The following is a 23,277-nucleotide window of genomic DNA, read 5'->3' as shown; positions in this document are numbered from 1 at the left end:
ACAGGGTCCTCACCTATGTTAATTTGAATCTTGGGTCTGGCAACTGACGCACTTTCTCTCTACCCATCACCACCTCTAAATTTAGAAAAGGGGCTCAGGGAGGTTTTCAGGAGAAAATTTTGCATCTCCACTTCCATAAAATGCCTGCCCATCCAGTTTCTCAATTCTGGGGAGGTTGAAGCCTTTTGATGAAGAAATGAAGGGACAGTAAGTAAAATTATGAAAGGTGACTCTTGTGCTACAGAGGTCATTCACTGAGCATTCGGCTCTGACACCCTTAGCTCTAGAGACCTAAAGGGACTGGAACCTGGGAAACGAAGCATAGTGGCTACTTAGGCTCGAAGGTAGCGGTCAATCTTCCTTCACGAATCTGATACAAGCTAATGGACTCTCCCCTTCCAATTTATTTACAGATTAAAACTGGGATACAGATTTAGGTGATTTACTCTTAAAGCCCATCTCTGAAGCTCTGCGTTATCTCTATTCTAAGAGGAAGGGAATCCTTAAAATGTTCAAGTCATCAAGTCTAACCGAGGTAAACAGGTTCAGAGCACATACATAAGCCAAGGACACAGTTAGCCTGGTGGTCTACAAACAGCAGAGCAGAGACCAGGGAAATTCAGGATGCTAGATTCTTCCATATGAGAAATTCCCCAACAGAGGAGAAAGAATGCTAGAAATTATACTCATGTATATATAAAAAAGTCATGAGGACTTCCCTGGTGGCGCAGTGGTAAAGAATCCGCCTGCCAATGCAGGGGACGCAGGTTCAATCCCTGCTCCGGGAAGATCCTACATGCTGCAGAGCAACTAAGCCCGTGCGCCACAACTACTGAAAGCCTGCGCACCCTAGAGCCCACGTGCCGCAACTACTGAGCCCACAAGCCACAACTACTGAGGCCCGTGCCCTCTAGGGCCCACGTGCCACAACTACTGAGCCCACGTGTCACAACTACTGAAGCCTGCGTGCCTAGAGCCCGTGCTCTGCAACAAGAGAAGCCACCGCAATGAGAAGCCCGCGCACCACAATGAGAAGCCCGCACACCGCAATGAGAAGTAGCCCCCGCTCGCTGCAACTAGAGAAAGCCTGTGCACAGCAACGAAGACCCAACGCAGCCAAAAAAAAAAAAAAAAAAAAAAAGTCATCAAATTCTCATTTATAACCTTAGAAGCAAGGGCACTGGAACAAGACTAAGGTTTGAATTCTGGCTGTGAAATTTGTTAGCTGTAATTCTTTATATAAACTACCCTATCTCTGTGAGCTTGTTTCCTCTTCTGTAAAATAAGAATACTGCCGTCTACCTGTTAAGTTTACTGTGAGGACTGGATGCGTTAATACATAAAATTCCCAAAATTTGACACGTAGAAGGTGCTTAATAAATGATAAAAAACGTTCCTTCACTGGACTTTATAAACATTCTGTGAACGCCCTGATGGCTCCTGGCCAGTACTGAGGGGGATAAAACTGTACGGCTTACGTTAAGAGTGAGAGAAGACTCTCTCCTCAAAGCACCTGAGCTCGAATTCTAGGTCTGCAATTTTAACTTTAAACTTTCGGCAAGTTATTTAACCTTTTCTGTGCCTAAGTTAACTCATCTGTATTATGTGGAAAATAACGGTACTATTTCGTAGGATTGCTGCCAGGCTTAAGTAGAAGGATACAAGTACTGAGGGCAGCGTAGGAGCTAATTTTTTGATCTTTGTTTATCTGTTAGATGAGAAATGGCAACACGTTAGGGTTTTATCTTGCATTCCTTAAATGTCAGTGAGTTAGAACATCTTTTCATATATTTAAAAAACCATCTGCATTTATTTTTCTGTAATTGAATATTTTGTGTCTTTTGTCCATGTTTCTACTGGTCGTTGGTCTTTCTTCTCAATGACTTATAAGAATGCTTTATGTGTTAGGGAAATTTCTCCCAGTTTCTTATTTGCAGTGTTTTTTTCATGCAGACATTTCTAAATTTTATGTGGTCAAATTTATCAGTTTTTTCCTCTTACAGCTTCTCGGTTGCAGGTCTTGCTTTAAAGTTTAATTAGTTATAGACCAGCAGGGATCCAAACGTGGAGGTGCCTGACTCCTCTGAAGTCAACACTGTTCCATTTTCAGTGTTGCTTAGAAGGGGCCCTAATGCTTTAATGAGCCTGATGACACGTTCATCTGAGGATAACTAAACGGTAAGACTTTCAACATAAGGAGAAAATACAATAATTCTTAAAGGTCCTGGGTTCCTACTGCAAATTCTAGAAATTAGGACAGAAATTATTGCCAATGGAGTCACTTCTGAAACAGTCACTTCTGGATGAGCTACATGAAATAAATCAGTCTACAAATATTGTTACATTTATAGTGTACAATATCACATCTATTAGCTGCTGATTGCAGCTATCAGCAATGTACTGAAACTGACCTTGAATGAAATCTGAGTACACTAAATAATACTTTGCTGAAGTGATTTTCTTATCCTGCTCTAATTTTCCAAAAAAAGTGTTTCACGAGCTTCACAGCAACACCAAAAAACTTTAAATAAAAGAAAAACAAATTCAGCTATGATCCTGCAATCTCAAATCAGTCTTGATTTATATTCTCTTCCCGTCCTTACCTGTTACTTTTACTGCTGTAATCTTATGTCACAAAAATGATAATTACCATGTTTTCATTTAACATTATAAGGATTTTCCAAACATCTACTCATTTTATATTTATTATCGTTATTATCATTTACTTAACAAGAAAAGGCAATAGAGAGTAAGAAAGCATAGAAAAAATAATGACCTTGGGATCAGACACAGATCTGAATCTCAGGTCTGCTACTTTTAACCAGCTACGTGACATCTCTGAGTTTTCATTTCTTCATTTATAAAACATGTATAATAAGAATAGTAATAGCAGTAACTTGGTAGCTTATTTGAGGCATAAATTACATGTTGTAATGCATAAAAAGTATATATGCCTACATATAGGAAGCTATCGTTAGTAACATCATTATTGGCCTTCTGATGATTTATTAATAATCTCCCTATCATTATATATTTATTTCCAAACATTTCAACATTGTTAATCCTTTAAGTAAAATGTTTCCATCAGTAGATTTAACAAGTCAAACATTATTTGACTTTTTTTATATCAATCTAGAAAAAAATTGTGCATTAGTGTTACTTAAAATGTCTGTTGGTTTATAGGTATGAAAATGATACCTCACAGTTACTTTAATTTGCATTTTTTAAAACCTGTTGGGCTTTCTTACACATGCTCTTAAGAAGCACTTCACAATTACTGTTCTGGAAGATATTCTGCTCAATCTAATGTAACTATAATCTTATGGGTCATCTTGAAGTTATCAGTTGTACTAGACATCCTGAGTGACATGTTTCATAAGTATTAGGTACTGATTCAATTTGATTCAGGTTAGATTTTGAGATCTATTCCTACAATTACGATGAGCTACAGTTCTATATTTCACTATTGTAGAAAGAAAGATTTGGATGTAAACATACCACATTAGGATTAAACGGTGGTGGAATCTTCTTTTGTACAAGATCAGTCCAGCTGAGTGATTCAAAAAAAGGATGATTCTGAATTTCAAGCTAGAATAGTAAAGAAACAGATTTTTTACTAATGCTGAAGAATATATTAAGTACTCACTGAAGAATTTTATGAAACCGAACCATTTCTACTTTGTCCCTCAAAAGCTCTTTTTAGGTACATGTTTATGTTATTCAATTTGGCCAAATGGTGTAGTGAAAAGACTCCCAGAGCAGACGTGGGAGAGTTACTCAGAATGACGGACTTAAGTTACATCCTCTTCACAGTCATTGTTTCCTCACAGGTACAGTGGGGTTAACCTTTCTGCCCTAGGTATTTCATAGGTTGTTTCAAGAATCAGTGGAAAATATGGAAATAAAAGTCGTATGAAAAGAATAAAGCACTACATAGGTACAAAGAATTATTATTATTACTGAAAGGGGAGGTAAAGATGTTAAATGAGAGTTTTTTACACAGTGGGGCAGGGGTAAAATCAAGGTGACAAGCTCTACTACCAAAAATGATTCCACTCTGGGTTGCTACTGTCAAAAGTCGGCACAGTATTGATTCTAGCTTTTCTTCCTACAAGGAGCCATGAGAGTGTATAAAAAGTAGGATCCAACCTAGTTTGATGGGTTTAAAAAGACTTCTCAGAGAAAGTGGTATCTGACCAGAGTTCTGGAAGATAAGTAAAAAGTAGGCAGACAAAAAAGAATGAGGGGAGAACATTCCAAGCAGAATACAAAGGGCCTGAGACGGCAAAGAGCTTAGTTTGGTCAAGAAAATGAGAGCCCCATATGGCTGCGGTACAGGAAAGGATTGGGATTGTCACACAAAGAGGATCTTAAGAGGTAAATGGGCTCATCACACTGGGTCTATGCTAGGAATTTTGGATTTTATTCTAGGGTCATGGGACTCCATCAAGGAGTTTTAGGAAGGGGAATGTCACAAATGTGGGGTTTTTTTGTTTGTTTGCTTTTTAAGACGACTCTGACTAATGGGGGAATGGACTGGGGAGTCATGATCAGAAAAAGGAAAACAGCTACTATCGTGGCCAAACAGAAGATGACAATGCTAGGAAAAAAGTGGTAGCAGTGGGAGTAGAGAGAGGTGTCTGGATACGGGAAAGATCTAGGAGGCAAATATACTAGGGTCTGGCTGTTTGCTGAATACGGAAGAAAGGAAGAGAGAAGAGTCAGGAATGACTCTCAGATTTCTGGCCCGAAGAGCACAGAAGGAAGACAGCAGGAGTTCTACTCTGAACACGCTGAACTCTCCAGAATCCACGTGGTGGTGCTGAACAGGCAGGTATTCTTTGAGTTAGAGCTCACTAGAGAGGTCTGGACTGAAGATATAAATGTGAGATGAAGACACAACCAAAGCCATAGGGCCAACTGAGATTGTCCAGGAAGAGAGAGCAACAGAAGAAACAAGGGTCTGGGGCCAACCATAAGGAACTGCAACACTTAAAAGTCAGGGTGAAGAGGAGGAGCTTACAGAAGAGATTCTGCAGGAGGGCCCAGAAATACCGAGGAAAGCACGAGATGAGTGTGTGCTCTTGCAGAAGCCTAGGAGAGGGCTGGAGATTTAAATGCTGCTGAGAATGCAATCTGAGGAACAGAAGTACTCAACAATTCTAGCAGCTACTGTGGGGTAGACTGAGAAGTGAGAAGAGATTGGAAAAGGGAGAATGAATATAGAAACTTTCAACTTGGTTTTCAAGTCGAAAACTTTCAAACTTTTCCCTTGGCTATGAAGGGAGAAAGGGACAGTATTGGAGGATCCAGGACAAAAGAGACCAGTCATCTGTGCGGAAAAAAGCATGCACAGGGTTCCTTGCAAGGGGTCAGGATCCAGTAAAGGCAGAAACTGACCTTTTCCACTATACTAGGAAGAAGGAAACAATTGGGGCCGGTGCAGGTAGGTCTGCAAATCTGACAGCAGGAAGCTGAGTGAGTTCTGCTCTGCTGATTCTATTTTCCCTATAAAATATCAATAGAAGGCAAGAGCATCTGCTAAAAGTGAAGAAGAAAAGGAATCTGGAAATTTGGAGAGAAGGTCTAAAATAGTTAATACAGAGAGTAGGAGCATAAACTGGAGAAGCACTGACGAGACTAATGACTAGACTTCCCAGCACTTCCAATATTCCCAGCTGTGCAACTGTCATCAGCACTGTTCAGCAGCCCAGGGGTGACAGCTGGATTCATCTAGGGGTGCAATTTCTGCCAGTGAATTCAACAAGAGGACCAAGAGACAAGGAGGTATGAAGCATTAGCAAGATTGCCCTGAAACAATGGACTCTGGAGTCCAAGCTAGAGAGAAAACTGGACAGAGCTACCTGCTGCACTGGGGAGTGCAGGAGGGGAAAAGCAGCAGCAGACGAGTTTATTATTCACAGCTCAAGTTCAAGACTGGTATAGAGCCCCCAAAAACTCCTGAGAAATTTTACTGAATTTAAAAGTTCATGTTCCTCAGTAGTTCATGAATTCACTAACGTAACACTGGTAACTGCACTAGCAATTAAATTACCCTGATTTGAAGGAAAAAAAAAAAAAAGCAAACCTGCAGATCCCATAATTATTTCAAGGAGGTGTCACATTTAAATTCTCAGGAAAAAAGTGATTTAATGATAGTTCAAGCAAAAGGTATTACCTCATGCAGTCAGGAGGCACTTAAATTCTTGTTAAACAAAATGATCTAAAAGTTTAGGCAATCAAAAAATGCATGCCACACATTTTTTTTTAGAAGGGGGAGGAAATTCTAATAAATAATAGGGTATGAAAGCTGGATATGAGGGATGAAAAGGACAGGATCAAATTGTTATGAAGATCAAATGACAAAAATGCTTGTACAGGAGCTTTAAACACTGTACAGTTCTATATAAACACTGGTGAAAATTGTTGGAACAAGCATGCTTCTTTTTCATGGTGCTATTCTTTAAGAGCTGCATTCATCCCATTAAATACCACATAAAATAAGGATTTATCTTCAAATTATAAATAAGCTTAATAAAGAGGATACTGGGAAAGATGTACATACGAAGTCTTCTTTGGCACCGAGTCGGTTTTGCCTGTCTTTTTCTAGGAGTTCTTCCAGAATTGACCAGGCTGTAAGGCTCACTCCTGGCCTCAAACTTAGGGGCTTGTGAAGAATATTGTCATACATTTCAGCAACATCTCGGCAATAAAAAGGAGGCTGGTGTGGGGAGGGGGAGAGGAGAAAGTTAGTACTAATTGAATTATGCACAGATGGGGTTAAAATAGTTAGATTTGGCCTTGATGTACAAACAGCAGTCTGGCTGCACAAGTACAGAAAAGCACAGGCCTCTTTGGGCATATGAACATCTACAGTGTGGCCTTCCATGTGAAGAGATTTTAAAACCCAGCGCGCTATAGAGCTTAATACATGTTCACTAAATGAATTAGGGTCAGTTTGTTCAATAACACCTGCAGAGAGGTGTAAACTGTATAAAAGTTGCAATAGGATCTGCTTTAAAGAAAACCACTACCAACTTCATCATTAGGCATAATGATAGAGTTACTGGAAATAGAGATTCAACACAGATCAAACAAATAACTTCTTGAGACTTGGGAATAAACTAATTTAAAAAGATTTCTAGTGGAGATGGAGACCTAAATTGTGGCAGTGACAGTGTCCTGCAGAATTAAAATTCTACTCTCACAGCTTAAAGACCTGAGGTACAGCTCCAACATGAGAATTAGCCAGTTAATTTTTGAGTTACAAGTTTAAAGTAAAAATAATTTTTAAAGTTAAGGGAGTTACAGGCTTGTTATTTTTTTCTTTTGTATAGGAAAGAAAAACTTCATTTTTTAAAATCTAATTTTATTTTTAAATTGTTAATATAAGTCTCATTAATGAAGTATGTGTTTCAAATGTTCCCTTTTGAATCAATTACATTCTATATGCAATGATAATATTTTATACTTTCAAAGTCCTCTAAAGAAATACAAAGGATTCGGAAATATCAGGCTGACGAATACCCAACACTTAAAGAAAGTAAGGTATAAAGTGGTTATCAGGTCTTCTAAGTCACCAGCATAACCAGAAAACTAGATCTTTTAACAAGCAGATCATGGTCAAGGGCAAAGAAGAGACAGCATTGGCTGTCACTAGGAATCTATCATTCAAAGTTAGCAACATGAGACAAAAGATGCTCTAAAACATACCTCAGGGACTGAATTTCACTGAGATTGCCCCCATTTTCAGGGCAAACACACACACACATACACACACAGAGCAAAACAAAAAAGCCAAGACCAGCTCAAGTCTCAGCGGATGGCGGATTTAGCTTAGTGGGAGCAGCAGTGTGGGCGATGACAGCCTGGTCACCATCCTGAGGCTGCTGGCCACTCACGGGCCCATAAAGGGAACCTAAAAACTATTCTGAATGTTTAAAAAAGCCTAAAGAAAAACATGCATTATTCCTGCAAGGATATGTAAGCTAATTAAAGTGCCTGAATTGTCTGCTTTTGGTTGGAATGATATTAACTCAATGTAGTAAAACAATTTAACTTGTTAATCAGAAGCTCTGGCTAATTGTGTCTTTAATTAATAAAAACTGGGGAAACGGATTACACAGCAAACATCACTTTTTTCCAATGAAATATTTAAGACATGATGTTTATGATAAAGGGAATAAAGGGTTCCCAGTAATTAAAAAAAGCAGAGCACCAGTATACTTATTAAATCCTATAAAAACAAAATACGAGGCAAAACCAAAAGGTATTATTATCTTCTGAGAAATAAAATCTTTTTCTTTCCATCTTCTTGAAATTAGGCACAGAATGACTGGAGCAAACTGAATGAAAGTAGGTAATTTTAATGTTACAACTAGGTGTCTATATCTTAAAAATGTAGTGGGATGAGAACATTTGAAGTAGTGATTAGTATGATAGAGAAATAATTATAAAAAATTAGTAAGAAAATGAAAAGTTTTTTTTTTGTGCATATCCCTAATGTGGTTTTGGATTCATTTAACCAGGTTACTACTGTTCTGTTAGTGTTATCTAAGTGTCCACGAGATTATTGAAAGAAAGAGAGAAAACTGAAATCACTTATAACATATTAGAATCATAATGACAGAGTAGAAATACATACCAATCCATACAGCATTTCATACAGAACAGCACCAAGGCACCACCAATCTACAGTATTGTCATAGGGCTGTTTTCTGATTACTTCAGGTGCTAGGTACTAGAGAAAAAATCAAATATTAGAGCAACTCAATAAACAGTTGAAGACAAAATCTAGGAATAATTGAGAAATTTAATAAATTTTAGGTGTAATATCACACTAAATTAAACATGTTATCTAGATTTTCAGTTGGCTGGGTATTCTCATTCTATACCAGGGGTTCTTGGGTGGTGCTACTCTTCAGAATCAATTGGGGTAATTTTCAAAGTACACAGATTCAAGCATTTCTCCCCAGAAACTGTGATGTAGTTAAGACAAATAGAGGACAACAAATGTACAAACTGTAATACTAAGTAGGTAAAGTAGGTATTTTTTTGGGGGTGGGGAGCGGGGGGAGTCTTGCACAAAATTAATTTTAGAAATTCTTCTGGCCATTATTCATAATTGATTCTCCTGAAAAAAGAATTTTTAGTGCGGCAATTACAATTCATTTTTTTCTTTTTATTGAAAGAAAAAAGAATAAATTGCATTCTTATTTAAGAATTACAATAGCAATTCTTTAACATATTATTTAGAAAAGTTGCTTAAGTTATTATATGGCTATTTACATTTCAAATTGTAAAAAATTTAAACATCATGATTTCACACATATAAGATGGTAAATTTGAATTTTAGATTCCAAAATATATATTTCCTCTTCCCACATGAAATATATATAAGGAAATACATTCTTAAGCTTTTTTATGTGATCCAAAGAAATGGCAACATATATAAAAAGGGTTTAATAATTTCTGATCATATTTAGGTTTAGATGACCAAAAAAACTTCTATTTCCCTTCTAAAAATTATAGGACTTAAAGATTTTGTTAACTATTAAATGAATATACATCCACGAAAAATGTTTCTTCATATATAAACCAAAATAGAATTATTACAAATATATACAAGAGCTAGGGTTAGATTAGAGAGAAAAAGGAAGAAAAAATACATTTCAAAGTAAATAGTTGTACTTATAGATACTTTAAGTTTCTCATCTTGATTAGAAATCTGATGTGAGCTATTTTATCACACATTTTTAACATGATATTTGCAATTACGCCACAATCTTCATTACTCTTAATTAATTGCAATTAAGATCACAATTAATATTTTAAAATTAGAACACTTTAAACTAAACGTATGTATGTGTAAAGTTAGAATAACAAGGCTTTCACATAAATTTTAAGGATTATTATTACTGTCTCAAATAGAAAGATACATTTTCTGCTAGTTAAAATGATTAGAGAATAGGATGTTCTGGTTAATAAATTCTGATTTGTAATTTTTTCCCCCATATCCACTGCTTTATTTTCTTCCATTAAACAATTTTTATTATAAAATATTTTAACCATACAAAAAGTATAAAAATATAATAGAAACCAATAGTGCTGCCACCCAAATAAAGGCAATGTTAACATTTTGCCATATTTGCTTTAGCTTATTTCTTTTAAAAAACAGCTTTATTACGATATTCGCATACCATGCCATTCACCCATTTAAAGTATGCAATTCAGTGGCTGTTAATATATTCACAGAGTTGTCCCAACATGACCTCAATTAATTTTTGGACATTTTCATTACTGATTCATGATTTTTTTTTTTTTTTTTTTAAGAATTAGAAATGTAATCAAATGTTTGAAGAAATCTAAGGTAAACTTTTAACATTAAAAACAAGTAAGCAGGGCTTCCCTGGTGGCGCAGTGGTTGAGAATCTGCCTGCCAATGCAGGGGACACGGGTTCGAGCCCTGGTCTGGGAAGATCCCACATGCCGCGGAGCAACTAGGCCCGTGAGCCACAACTACTGAGCCTGCGCGTCTGGAGCCTGTGCTCCGCAACAAGAGAGGCCGCGATAGTGAGAGGCCCGCGCACTGTGATGAAGAGTGGCCTCCACTTGCCACAACTAGAGAAAGCCCTCGCAAAAACAAAAACAACAAAAAAAAAAAAAACAAAAAAAACGGAAAAAAAAAAAAAAAACAAGTAAGCATAATTTACCTTTGTTGGGTTATCTGTGGTATCTCAAAATCACAGTTAAAAAAATATCAACTATCAATAAACTTTAAATGTTCAGAAGGGATGCTTATCAGATATTTCCAGCTGGCTGGAAGCTGAAAATATTTTTACTCTACTTTTCTGATTTCAAATTTTATATATACAATTTGTGATTCATTTTTGCATTTTATACATGGGTACCATGAATGAGACATAGTTCTTACCTCTGGTGTCCCACAAAATGTTGTTGTGGTGTCAGAAATAGCAATTCCTTCTTTACAAAGCCCAAAATCTGTTAAGACAACATGTCCCTGACAAATACAGGGGCAGTAAGATAAAAGAATGCATGGACATAAATTGACACTTATTAAAACTATTGGAATTTGAAATAATCATAGATTAAAAGGAAATTGCAAAAACAGTACAGCGTTCCATGTCCCCTTCCCCCAGCTTCCCCCAATGCTGACATCTTATATAACTGTAGTAGTGTCAAAATCAGGAAACTGACATTGGTATAATACTGATAACTAGACTGACAACTTTATTCAATTTTCGCTATTTTACATGCATGCATTTGTGTGTGTGCGTGTAGCCCTATGCAATAGAGATGTATAGATTCGTGTAACTACCACCACAATCAGACAGAGAACGTCCATTATCCCAAAGGAACAAAGGAACTCTCTCATGCTACCCCTTTATCTTTGAACTCCCCTATTCCCTGAGTCCCTGTCCCCTTGCAACCACTAATCTGTTCTCCATCTCTATAGTTTTGACATTTCGAGAATGTTATCTGATGGAATCATGCAGTGTGGAACCTCTGAGGTGGACTCTTTTCCACTAAGCATAACAACAACAAAAATCATGAACTAGTAAATGGAACGTAATGAAACTTAAAAGCTTTTGCACAGCAAAGGAAACCATAAACAAGACCAAAAGACAACCCTCAGAATGGGAGAAAATATTTGCAAACGAAGCAACTGACAAAGGATTAACCTCCAAAATATACAAGCACCTCACACAGCTCAATGTCAAAAAAATAAACAACTCAATCCAAAAATGGGCAGAAGACCTAGACAGACATTTCTCCAAAGAAGATATAGATTGCCAACAAACACATGAAAGGATGCTCAACATCACTAATCATTAGAGAAATGCAAATCAAAACTACAATGAGGTATCATCTCACACCTGTCAGAATGGCCATCATCAAAAAGTCTACAAACAATAAATGCTGGAGAGGGTGTGGAGAAAAGGGAACCCTCTTGCACTGTTGGTGGGAATGTAAATTGATACAGCCACTATGGAGAACAGTATGGAGGTTCCTTAAAAAACTAAAAATAGAACTACCATACGACCCAGCAATCCCACTACTGGGCATATACCCTGAGAAAACCATAATTCAAAAAGAGTCATGTACCACAATGTTCATTGCAGCACTATTTACAATAGCCAGGACATGGAAGCAACCTGAGTGTCCACTGACAGATGAATGGATAAAGAAGATATGGCACATATATACAATGGAATATTACTCAGCCATAAAAAGAAATGAAATTGAGCTATTTGTAGTGAGGTGGATGGACCTAGAGTCTGTCACAGAGAGTGAAGTAAGTCCAAAAGAAGAAAACAAATACCATATGCTAACACATATATATGGAATCTTAAAAAAAAAAAAAAGGTTCTGAAGAACCTAGGGGCAGGACAGGAATAAAGACGCAGACGTAGAGACCGGACTTGAGGACATGGGGAGGGGGAAGGGTAAGCTGGGATGAAGTGAGAGAGTGGCATGGACATATACACACTACCAAATGTAGAATGGATGGCTGGTGGGAAGCAGCTGCATAGCACAGGGAGATCAGCTTGGTGCTTTGTGACCACCTAGAGGGGTGGGATAGGGAGGGTGGGAGGGAGACGCAAGAGGGAGGGGATATGGGGATACGTGTATATGTATAGCTGATTCATTTTGTTATACAGCAGAAGCTAACGCACCACTGTAATTATACTCCAATAAAGTTGTTGAAAAAAAAAAATCATGAACTAGTAGATTTTTAAAGGACAATACTTACTACTGAATCCAAAAGAATATTTTCTGGTTTCAAGTCTCTATCGAATTAAAAGGAAAGAAAAGGAAAACTGAATATGAACTGAAATAAAATAATAAAAAGACATTTTAGAAGTGAAATTTTTAAATTTTACCTGTACACTATTTTGATGGAGTGCAAATAACCCAATGCACTGGCAATTTCAGCAGCATAAAACCTAGCTCTGTGTTCAGGAAAGGACCGTTCTCTTTGTAAGTGAAAAAACAGCTGTAAAATTGAAAAAAAAAATGAATATTAAGATCATTCACACATAAAGTGAAACAAATATATTCTAATACAAAAACAGGATTTATTTTTGTTACTTTGAACATGAGATAAAAATGCACCAAAGCACAGAACCGTGACTCCCCCTTGCCTATGTCTCCCCTCCACCCAGCAATCATGCTCTCTTCAACCACAAATCTTTTCCTATCCGTGCTTACTGCTCGCTCATCTCCCATTTACCCCTCAACCCTCAGTGTGGCAGTATCCTCACACCACTCCAGGCAACCTCCCTGGAAAAGATTATTAATGGAGACCAACGATTTTGATACTGCCATGTAATTATCTTACTGGACCTTTTTTGACTGTTCTTTCATTTGAAAAAACCAAACGCTATTTAGAGATCGGAAACTAGTGGCTGGAAGATCAAATCTAACCCACAGATATAATTTGTTTGAACCAAAGAATGTTTTCAGAAAAATCTAAAATAACTGGTAACATTTAAAAACTGGGAAATTTTTTTTTTTTGGTTAAGATTTATAGTTTTGGTTTCTTCTGGGGGAAAAAAAAGAGGTGGGGGGAACTCTGCACCATTAAGCCTAAATTCAATATGGTAGCAACTGGCTGGAGCTCACTGGCAGCTGGACTCTCCAGTTCATTTCTTACACTTCCTAATTCTTAATGTATCTCTCACAACCTGTCCTCTAGTCATCAGGTTACCTGCCTAGGCAAAGTTTGCTCTAGGTCCTTACTCTAAGTCTTTGGGCTTCTAAAACAACAATCTCTCGTTGGGGGCTTTCTTCTACCTTGGACAGTTCCATCTCCGCTCCTTTCTGGGCCCTTATGCTGCAGGGATTGACAAGTTGTCTGTCCTAGGTTTCTCCACTGTTATTCTTTCTCTGGATACCCTCCCAGGCAACTTAATCCATTCCAATGATTTTCACCACCACCTCTATGTTGATGTCTCTCGTGTGGACAGCCCTCTGCTTGGAGCTTCTACTGCAAAAATCTGCTGCCTGCTGCTCTTTCTTGAATATTTAACAAGTCAACAAATTCAATTTGTCTAACCCAGAGCCCCTGGTCTTCTCTTACAGACTTACTGCCACTGCTGTATTGTCTCATTTAATGATATCACTTTCTACCCAGCCCTCTAAGCCACGGGAGGCAGCAAGGTAAAGTGGAAATAGATTTTCAAACTGAAAAGCTAGCTGATCAGCCTTGGGTTCAAATCCTAGTTCTCCTCTTTTTGTGTGTAATTCATTTAACTTCTTTGATTTTCAAAGATTGTCCCCAATTTTTTCTTAGCCTCTTCTGAAAGGTGATGGTGAAGATCAGTTACAATAGATCCTGACAGAGTAGATAAATGGGGCTGACCTGGGATTCACCTCTACTGCTCCTTTACCCTTAGTCCCTATATCCAAACAGTGAATAAATTCTTCTGTTTTTATCTCTTATTTATTTATGGAATACTCCCACCTTTTAACCATTACCACTGCTTTTATTAGCTGCAGCTTACTCTATAGTAATACTTTATTTATTGCTCTTCTGATCACATCTGCTAATACACTACTACTGATGAAAATTATCCCAAATGAAAATCTGATCATTCACTAATAACAGCTAACAACCACTGCTTACTAAATCAAAGGTACTATGCTAAAGACTATATGCTTGTGTTATTCAATCCACCCACCTATTTTGAAGTAAGAATTGATGAGGAAGCTGAGAATCCGAAAGGCTTGTTTACATGCCCAGTATCATAAAACTTATTTGTTTATACTCTACCTGACTCCAAAACAGATCTGAAGTAGTATACAAAAATAAATATCACATGTCAAGGTTAAAATGCAAATATGAACATTGGGGGGAAAATAACAGTAATAATAGGAAACACATAATGAAATCACACTCCTCTTGCCTCTGTCCTTTCTCATCTTTATTCCTCTTCTACCTGTTGCCCCATTCAACCCCTGCACCTTAACATTCTCTTTTTTCCCCCCATTATCTTAGTCAACTCTATCTTTTAGAAGACAAGCCTACTTCTTTCCACCTTTGCCATCCAGTTTATGAGCAGTCACTGTGTAATAAGGGCTCAGAAGCAAAGTCCTAAAACAGCATTAACAAACTACAGACAAGCAGGAAATGTGCAGCCAGTATCCCACCTGCAGTTAGATTTCTGCATGACATTTCAAAGACATAGGTGGTACTTAAGAATGGGCTTTGCAGTTGGGATGTCCAGGTTAAGTCCGGGGCCTGACAAGTACTAGAGCATGGTGACACTGAGAAAGTTACTTAACCTCTCTGAGCCTTAATTTCCTTACCTATAAAATGAGTATAAGAGTGTTTATCTCAAAGAGTTGTGATGATAAACTGATATAACACATGTAAAATAATTACAAAGTGCCAGGCCCTCAATAAATTCTCGTTATATGTTAGCACTCACCACATACAAATAAAACAACACCTTCAAGGTGGGAACAATGTGGGGTCATCCACATTCCTGAATCAGGTTGCATGGGGGATTCATAATCCCGCTTCTGAGGAGTCTTAAGGCATATTTGTCGTATATGTAAGAGGCTGAATAATGATTCTTTTTATGACCGTCCCCAAAATGATCTAGGTATGTCTGATCTTTCAGGTTTGCAGAATAGAAATTGGTCTTCTGTGTAGTTCCTTTATTCTACAGATAAGTGTACTATAGTAAGGTTGAAATACACTTCTCTTCTCTCTTTGCTCTGGGATTAAGGGATGGAAGATCCTTTTGTAAAGATATGATAACATTTACCAGTTAAAATAATTTTTAGAGACATTAACAGGTCTGAGATCAAACAAATTAGAAAAGTATGAGGATTAAGAAGCAGAGGAACAGGGGGTGGTCAGCTGCATCGATCCTGGAATCAGACTGAGCTCAATTCCTGGCTCCATACTTACTAACCCACATGGCTCGATCAAGTTACTTAGCTTCTCTGTACCTCAGTTTCTTTGTCTTATGCAACACAATTGTTGTGAAGATAAAATAATATATATAAAGAGCCAGAGTGCTGGGCACATAAGGATGCTCAATACATGTTAACTACTACTGGAATTATTACCTTAACAGCAGCATTTCCCAAAATGTATTTCAATATCCCTCTGATTCAGAGTTTTGGGGAATATTATTAATAGACTTGGTTCAAACAAAAAATGGGACTGTGTGGTAAAAAAAATTTTTTTTTAAATAAATCCAGGCTTTCAGGCATAATTTCTCAAAGTCTTTAACATGCTGAAACACTGTAAATACCACGAAGCACACTGTTAATCACCAAGGGGATATAACAGGAAACATTTTCCAAACTGGCTTCACCACAGAACCCTTTATTACAGGATCATCTCATCTGATTAATAGTTTGCACATTTTGGAAAATGACAGGCTAGAGTAATATTTATATGCAACTATTGAAATGATAATTACCAAAAATTACAAATCAAGTTTCATTCTAATGTTTCAGTATATATTCTTGCTATATAGCTCAGTGACAAAACTACCCATGAAGTCTGTAGCTTCGTATCAAGGTTCTTTTATGAACCTTCCCACCTACACCATAAGCTGCTTAGGAAAAGAGCTTTATGTCTCACTTCTCCACATCCTGCATTGTGCTGATTAGCCAGTGCTTTAAATACTGCTGCTACTCAACAAATAGCTGTTTATACTGGGCTTTGCTTCCAAAACTGATAAGAGAAACTTGAACTCTACTGTTTTTCTAAACATTATCAATACCAGAAAACTAATTATAAAACTCACCTCCCCTCCATTAATAAAATCCAGAACAAAATAAAGCTTTTCAGTTGTTTGGAAAGAATAATGTAATCCAACCAAAAATGGATGTTTCACATTTTTCAAGAGCACATTACGTTCAGCCATAATGTGTTTTTGCTGTTAAAAAAAAAAAAAAAAGTAAAAAATCAGCTTGTATTATACACCAGAAAACAATTCTGTTAACTGAGAAAATGGGTTTAGGAGAAACAAAGCTATTTTATTTTACCTCTTTTCTGTTGAGAACTATCTTTTTCTGTAACACTTTGACAGCATAAAATTTTCCATCCAGTTTCCGTTTTACAAGAAGAACCTGTTATAGTTAAAGATTGTACCTACTATTAGAAATTTCAATGTTTTGATAGGAACAGTTCACTTATCAGTAAGTCAATACTTAAATTTTATAAAAATAAAGTCCACAAAGGACCTAGATAATGTGGTGTTTTTATTTTGAAAATTGAAAATTACTTAATTTATTTCTCCAATTCCACTTTTCCTTAGATATTTTAATAAAACCAAAAAATGTTGATGATTTAAATGGCCAGGCATCATTTCTTTGTCACTTAATGTGCTAATGTTTGAGGTTTTTACTAAATTTAAGTGTCAAAATCTATACTGCTTGAGAACTCTGTGTGTGTGTGTGTGCGTGTGTGTGCACGTGCGCACGTGCCAGCCCTGAGTCCTGAAGAGTGTTTTTAGAAAATACTGAGGCTATAAATTTCATGTCTACATAAAAAAAGGAGAGGAAAATGGTTTCTAGGTGATCAAAATGCATTTTTGTTTTAACATTTGGGTTTCTCTTACAGGTTTCAAATTTAGAAGCACTCAGAACAAGAAGCACCATGTATAGCTGACATTCTATAATGGGCTGGGGTGCATGCAGACACTTCATGGATTTGAAGAAACTTAGAAGATCTTGCCCCAGAAAAAAAGGCAGACATACTCAAAGTTTTACAAACAAATTTTAAGGGATTCAAGACACCCTACAAGTTGTGTAACTATTAGATGATATATTCTAAAACTTTTTGAGATGATCTGCCACTAGTGACAAAGCTGGGCATTACTTTTGAGTACATCTGTGGTCTTCCTCGATAAAACCTGTAACCACAGTCTAATCATGAGAAAAACACCAGGCAAATTCCAAAAGAGGGACACAATATACCTAACCAGTGCTTCTCAAAACCATCAAGGCCCTCAGAAACAAGGAAAGTCTGAGAAACTGTCATAGCCAAGAGAAGCCTAAGGAGACATGACAACTAAATGTAATGTGGTGTCCTGAATGGGACAAAAAAAAGGATATTAGGTAAAAACCAAGGAAATGTGCATAAATGATGGGCTTTAGTTCATAATGGATCAATATTGGCTCACTGATTGGAACGAATGTACCATACTAACGTAAGATGTTACTAAATAGAGCAAACTGATGGTTTGGAAATTCTCTGAACTTTCTCTTTACTTGATTTTTTTTTTTTTTTTTTTGTAAATCTAAAACGGTTCTAAAAAATAAAGTCTATCAATTAAAATGTTTGTTATTCATAAAAAAGGAGTCAAAACATCTTCAGGGTGAAAATGTCCTGAGTTCAATTGTTGGCATCCTTCTCATTTCTCAGGCTTTTGTTCTTTACAATATTTGACTCTGTTGAATGTTCCTTCCTTCTTACATTTTTTCTTTTCTCAACAGCTCCCCACCCCCCTGAACTTCACTTCTCTACTTTGATTGGTTCATCTTCAAGTATATTCTAAGAAAATAATTCAAAGAATGTGGCCATTAGGAGGTACATTGAAGGGTAGACATTTTTTCAGCAGATTGGTAGATTTGGAAAATAGACAGGTGGTTAAGAAACAGATGGGCAAATGGAAAGTGGAACCAAGACCACCCTTTGCAGAAAAGCTTAGAATAAATATGAGATTTCCATTATTTATTTTACTTTATCATGTATATTTTTCTATTTTTCAAATACATTGTGAATCTGTATTTCTGCTTGCTTTTCCTTCTTTTCTGTATTCTGCTTTTCTTTGTTTTATTGTACTTTGTTGGTTTCCAACTATTTTGCAAGATTTAAAATTTTTATTAAACATAACACGTATATAGAAAAACTCATAAACATTACAGCTCGATAAGTTACAAAATGGACACATTATGTAACCACTTCCAGGTTAAAAAAACAAACACTGTCAGTAGCCTGAAGCCTCCCATTTGCCCTATTCCAGAAACTATCCATCCCTGTTCTTCCTCAAAGGTAACCACTATTTCCATTTGCAATAACACAGGTTAGGTTTTGCCTGTTTTTGAATTTTATGTAATTAGAGTCACATAGACAAAGTGGTCTCTGCCTGACTTCTTTCACTCTAAATTATGTAATGTGCGTTCACGTTGTGGCATGCAGCACAGTCTTCATATTTTCATTACTGTGTAGAGTACTGCATTCCACAGATACCACACACAATTTATCCACTCTCTGACATTTAGATTATGAACAATGATGCTTATGAACATTCTGGCACACGCCTTTCCTAGCGCATATGTGCATGAATTACTGGTGGCTACATAGCTTGGAGGAGAACCAATGTGTCACAGGTAATGCATATATTCAGCTTCAATATTTAACACCAGTTTTCACAGCATAAAAAATGGAACATACAGGAACAAATCGAATTAAAGATGTGTCAAAATTCTACACAGAACGGTATAAAACATTATTGAGAAAAGTTAAAGATGAATTAAATTAACAAAGGGATATGCCATGGTGACAGACTGGAAGACTTGATATTGTTAAGATGACAATTCTCCCCAAATTGATCTACAGATTCAATGCGATCCCAATCAAAATCCAACAGAATCTTATGGAACTTGACATGATAATTCTAAAATTTAATATTGATATGCAAAGAGCTAATAAGAACAGTCTCTTGAAGAGGAACAAGGAGGGGAAGACTCGTTCTGTTGGATATCAAGCTACATTTTCAAGACAATGTGGTACTCGTGCAAGGATACACAAATAGATTAATGAAACAAAATATAAAATCTAGAAACAGAAATATAAAACAAAATCTAGAAACAGATTCACGCATATAGACACTGGATATATGATGAAGTCTACCATGCAGAGCAGTAGGGAAAGAACAGCCTTTTCAATAAACTGCGTGGGGTCAGTTGAACATCCATAGGGAAAAAAATGAACTGCGACCCTACACCTCATATTATAAGCAAGAACCAATTACTAGTAGACTCTAGATCTAAACATGAAGTTTCCAAAACATTAATGCTTTTTGTTTTTAACAACAGACTATCTCTAACATTCCAACAGACTGTGAGCAATCTGAGAGCAAGATCTATTTCGAACTTTCTATTGCTTATGTTAGCACAATGCCCAGCATGTAGCAGGTGGCAAATATATATTTGCTGAATTAATGAACACACATGGGTGTAATTTTATGGTCGCAGTTTCTGGTCTCTAGGGAACTCAGGAAAAAAAACTACATCTAGATACCGAAAGCTATGAATACAGCACACTATAATTAAACACGTACATATTTATTTTTACTACAGATTGAAGTATAATGCAAAAAAGAACTTAAATATATTTGATGATTCTGACAACTCCATCTATGATGCTTCTGCCCTTAGGGATTCTTCTTGCTTGGTATGGGCACACTGTCAAGCTACGTGCTTCATCTGACATTCACTGCATGAAGAGAGACAGGGTCCTCAAACCTCCCTTTCCTTCTCCAACTGCTATTTACACAGCTGCTCACTGTTGTCTTTCCGGCCTCAACTTAAATAGCACCTCTTCAAAGAAGCCACCCTTGACCAATTCATCTAAATAGGGATTTTCCTCTCACTGACTATTTTCCTCGGTCTCTTGACTCTAGTCTTCATTTCCTTCATAGCTCCATTGCTACATGTAATTATTTACTTGACTGCATACTTTTAATTGACTATTTCCCCCACTAGGTTGTAAGCATCACAAAGGTATTAACCTTGTTATTTTTGTTCAGTACTATCTAACTAGGCCCCAGAACAGTGCTTGCCACATAGGAGCTCAACAAAATACTTGTTCAACAAATAAATTTTGGGTTAGAATTTGAGTAGATGCTTAGTATCCTAAATTATTCTGTCAGTACTTGAAGGTAGAGAAAGCATCTTAATTCCATAGCCTGCATACCAACAAGCCCCGTGGTCTTGCATATATAAAGCATACATTCCTTAAGTACTTACTTACTGAATGAAAAAATAAAAACACTCTTACCTTGCCAAAGCTGCCTTTTCCAATAACTTTTAAGAAATCAAAGTCTGTTGGTTTAGCACTGAAATAAATGAACAATGACAAGAATTAGCCTCCGAGAAATGGAAAGATGTTAACTTTTCAACATTTTTTAGCACCTCACTCTTTAATAGGTAAATCTTGGGTACACTTCAGCATGATAACGCCAGCTTTCACAGTGGTAGTATCTCATCTTTAATATAAAATAGGTAATAATGAACGGTAATAATATCTACTTTCTGATAAGACATTTTATAATTTTATTTAAGCCTTGTTAAGTTTGGCTTAAGAAGGACTTCAATAATAGTCTCTTTGGGAGAAAAATATCTATCTATCTATCTATCTATCTATCTATCTATCTATCTATCTATCTATCTATCTATCTATCTATCATCTCTCTATCGTTTTGTACTCAGTGTAGCAAACCACTTTTATTAACCATAAACCTCACCAATGCTCTTAATGAGGAAACTGAGTAACTATATAAATTAGTGATACATTGCAAGGACTAAGTAGTCTGGTAATTATTCTGAAAAGGAAGTTACTAGCTGGAATACCTAGTAAAGTCACTAAGAAAATTTTCTGATGGAGAAAAAAGTCATCACAGTGTTTTACATATATATCACTTGTATGTTAAAGATAAAATAACTCTCTACTTATTCTCTTAGATGGTAATGTAGAAAAGCCAGGAGTCCAGAAGGCAGAAGGTTATTTATTTTCACCTCAGGTAAAAACAGCATTGGCTGTACATAGGCAAAAGCACGTGGCTGCAGAAAGATGAACTTAAGCAGCCAGAAGAGCTGTTTTCTTTAACGTGGTATGAATTCCTAAGTTGTACTAGGGAGAGTGAAATGACTCCATTTAGATTTTAAATGTCCTTCAGTTCATTATTGAAAGAAATAGTCAATTCAAACATAAGAGTAACACCAGGCCTGGGTTAAATAATAACAGGTCAAGATTAGGGAGATAAATACTTAACTAAGCTTAGATGTTTCTCTTCTTCAAGAACCTGCTCTTTGGACTAGTTATTTTGTTCTTTAATGATATGCTGAAATACTGAAATAATTTTTTGAACGAACGTAATATAGTGAAAAAACATGCAAATCCCTCAAACAGTAAACACGCCAACCGAGGCTATACCCAAGGCCCCACTGTTAACTGTTGGTGATGAACCCTAATTGAAAGCAAACTTCCATTTTGTGCTGCCTGACAAGCTCAATGCAACGATGATAGAAAAGATGCTCAAAACCAAATTTCCTTTCAGTTACCATCCCGTTTCTTTGCTGTCCTTTGCAGCAAACCCATCAAGTAAGTTGTCTAAACTCACTGTCGGTACCTCCTGTCCCCTCCTGAACCCTTTCCTGTCAGAGTCTTCTACCCACCGCACCACGGAAACTGCTCACAGAGGTCACCAATGACTTATCAGTGGTCCATTCTCAATCTTCATCTTACCTGCCCCATCAGCAACATCAACAGAGTCATTTACTCCCTTTCTTCACCTGCTTTTGTGACACCACATTCCTGGTTTTCCTACCTTACTAATTATTCTTCCTTTAGTCTCCTTTACCATTTCTCCTGTCTATACTCATTTTCTAAGTGGACCAAAAGGGTAAGGGGAAGCACAGTGTCCTGTGATAAAAGATAGAATACTTTAGAATTAATCCAATAAGCCTGTAAGGATAATTACAAGTAAGGATAGCCACACTACACTCCTCTTCCAACCCACAGGAGCTATCACTCATCTGTCAGGGCACTCCTCAAACTGAGCCAAGAAGTAGCCTTGGACTCCTTCTTTGTATTCCAGTGAATTGCTGGAGTTGACACTTAGGATGAAGTCTACATGTGTCACTCCTGGTGTTCCTCAAAATGTTTCCCCTCTGCTCAAGTAAATATGGGACTATGGGAGAAACTGGATAAAGAAAATTTAATAGCCTTTCACATGCTAATTTCCATCAAGACTCCTCTGGAACAAGCTGGCTAACAACTAGGGTTGTAGTTGTGACACTGAGCACCAAGAGAATATCAATTTGGCCTCCACGGATGCTTTTGCCAGAGTACTTCCCAGGTACCTCCCAGGACTTATGGTCCCCTGGGAAATATGGTCTACTGATCTTACACACACACACACCAGGAAAGTAACAGTGGCAAAATAGCCCAACCCAATCAACAATCTGTGGATTAAAAACTCCTCAGAGCTCTACTAAAAC

General features: G+C 36.9%; 1 protein-coding gene across 10 annotated transcripts in view; it reads right to left on the bottom strand.

The window, feature by feature from the left end:
• The window catches only part of SGK3 (serum/glucocorticoid regulated kinase family member 3), a 111,216-nt gene that overhangs the window by 1,032 nt on the left and 86,907 nt on the right, over positions 1 to 23,277 (bottom strand). For 7 of the 10 annotated variants that reach the window (XM_061172156.1, XM_061172160.1, XM_061172161.1 and 4 more), the window contains 9 exons: positions 21,056 to 21,113; positions 17,035 to 17,118; positions 16,794 to 16,925; positions 12,906 to 13,018; positions 12,776 to 12,812; positions 10,934 to 11,020; positions 8,645 to 8,740; positions 6,566 to 6,721; positions 3,499 to 3,588 (listed from right to left, as the gene is read on the bottom strand). In XM_061172156.1, coding sequence (XP_061028139.1) covers positions 3,499 to 3,588; positions 6,566 to 6,721; positions 8,645 to 8,740; positions 10,934 to 11,020; positions 12,776 to 12,812; positions 12,906 to 13,018; positions 16,794 to 16,925; positions 17,035 to 17,118; positions 21,056 to 21,113 — 853 coding nt within the window. The remainder of the gene's footprint in view (positions 1 to 3,498; positions 3,589 to 6,565; positions 6,722 to 8,644; positions 8,741 to 10,933; positions 11,021 to 12,775; positions 12,813 to 12,905; positions 13,019 to 16,793; positions 16,926 to 17,034; positions 17,119 to 21,055; positions 21,114 to 23,277) is intronic. The other 3 variants (XM_061172159.1, XM_061172158.1, XM_061172163.1) reach the window with 3 other exon arrangements.

Source organism: Eubalaena glacialis, chromosome 17, assembly GCF_028564815.1.
Source record: "Eubalaena glacialis isolate mEubGla1 chromosome 17, mEubGla1.1.hap2.+ XY, whole genome shotgun sequence".
Lineage (NCBI taxonomy): Eukaryota > Metazoa > Chordata > Mammalia > Artiodactyla > Balaenidae > Eubalaena > Eubalaena glacialis.
This window is presented reverse-complemented; position numbering and strand designations above follow the sequence as displayed.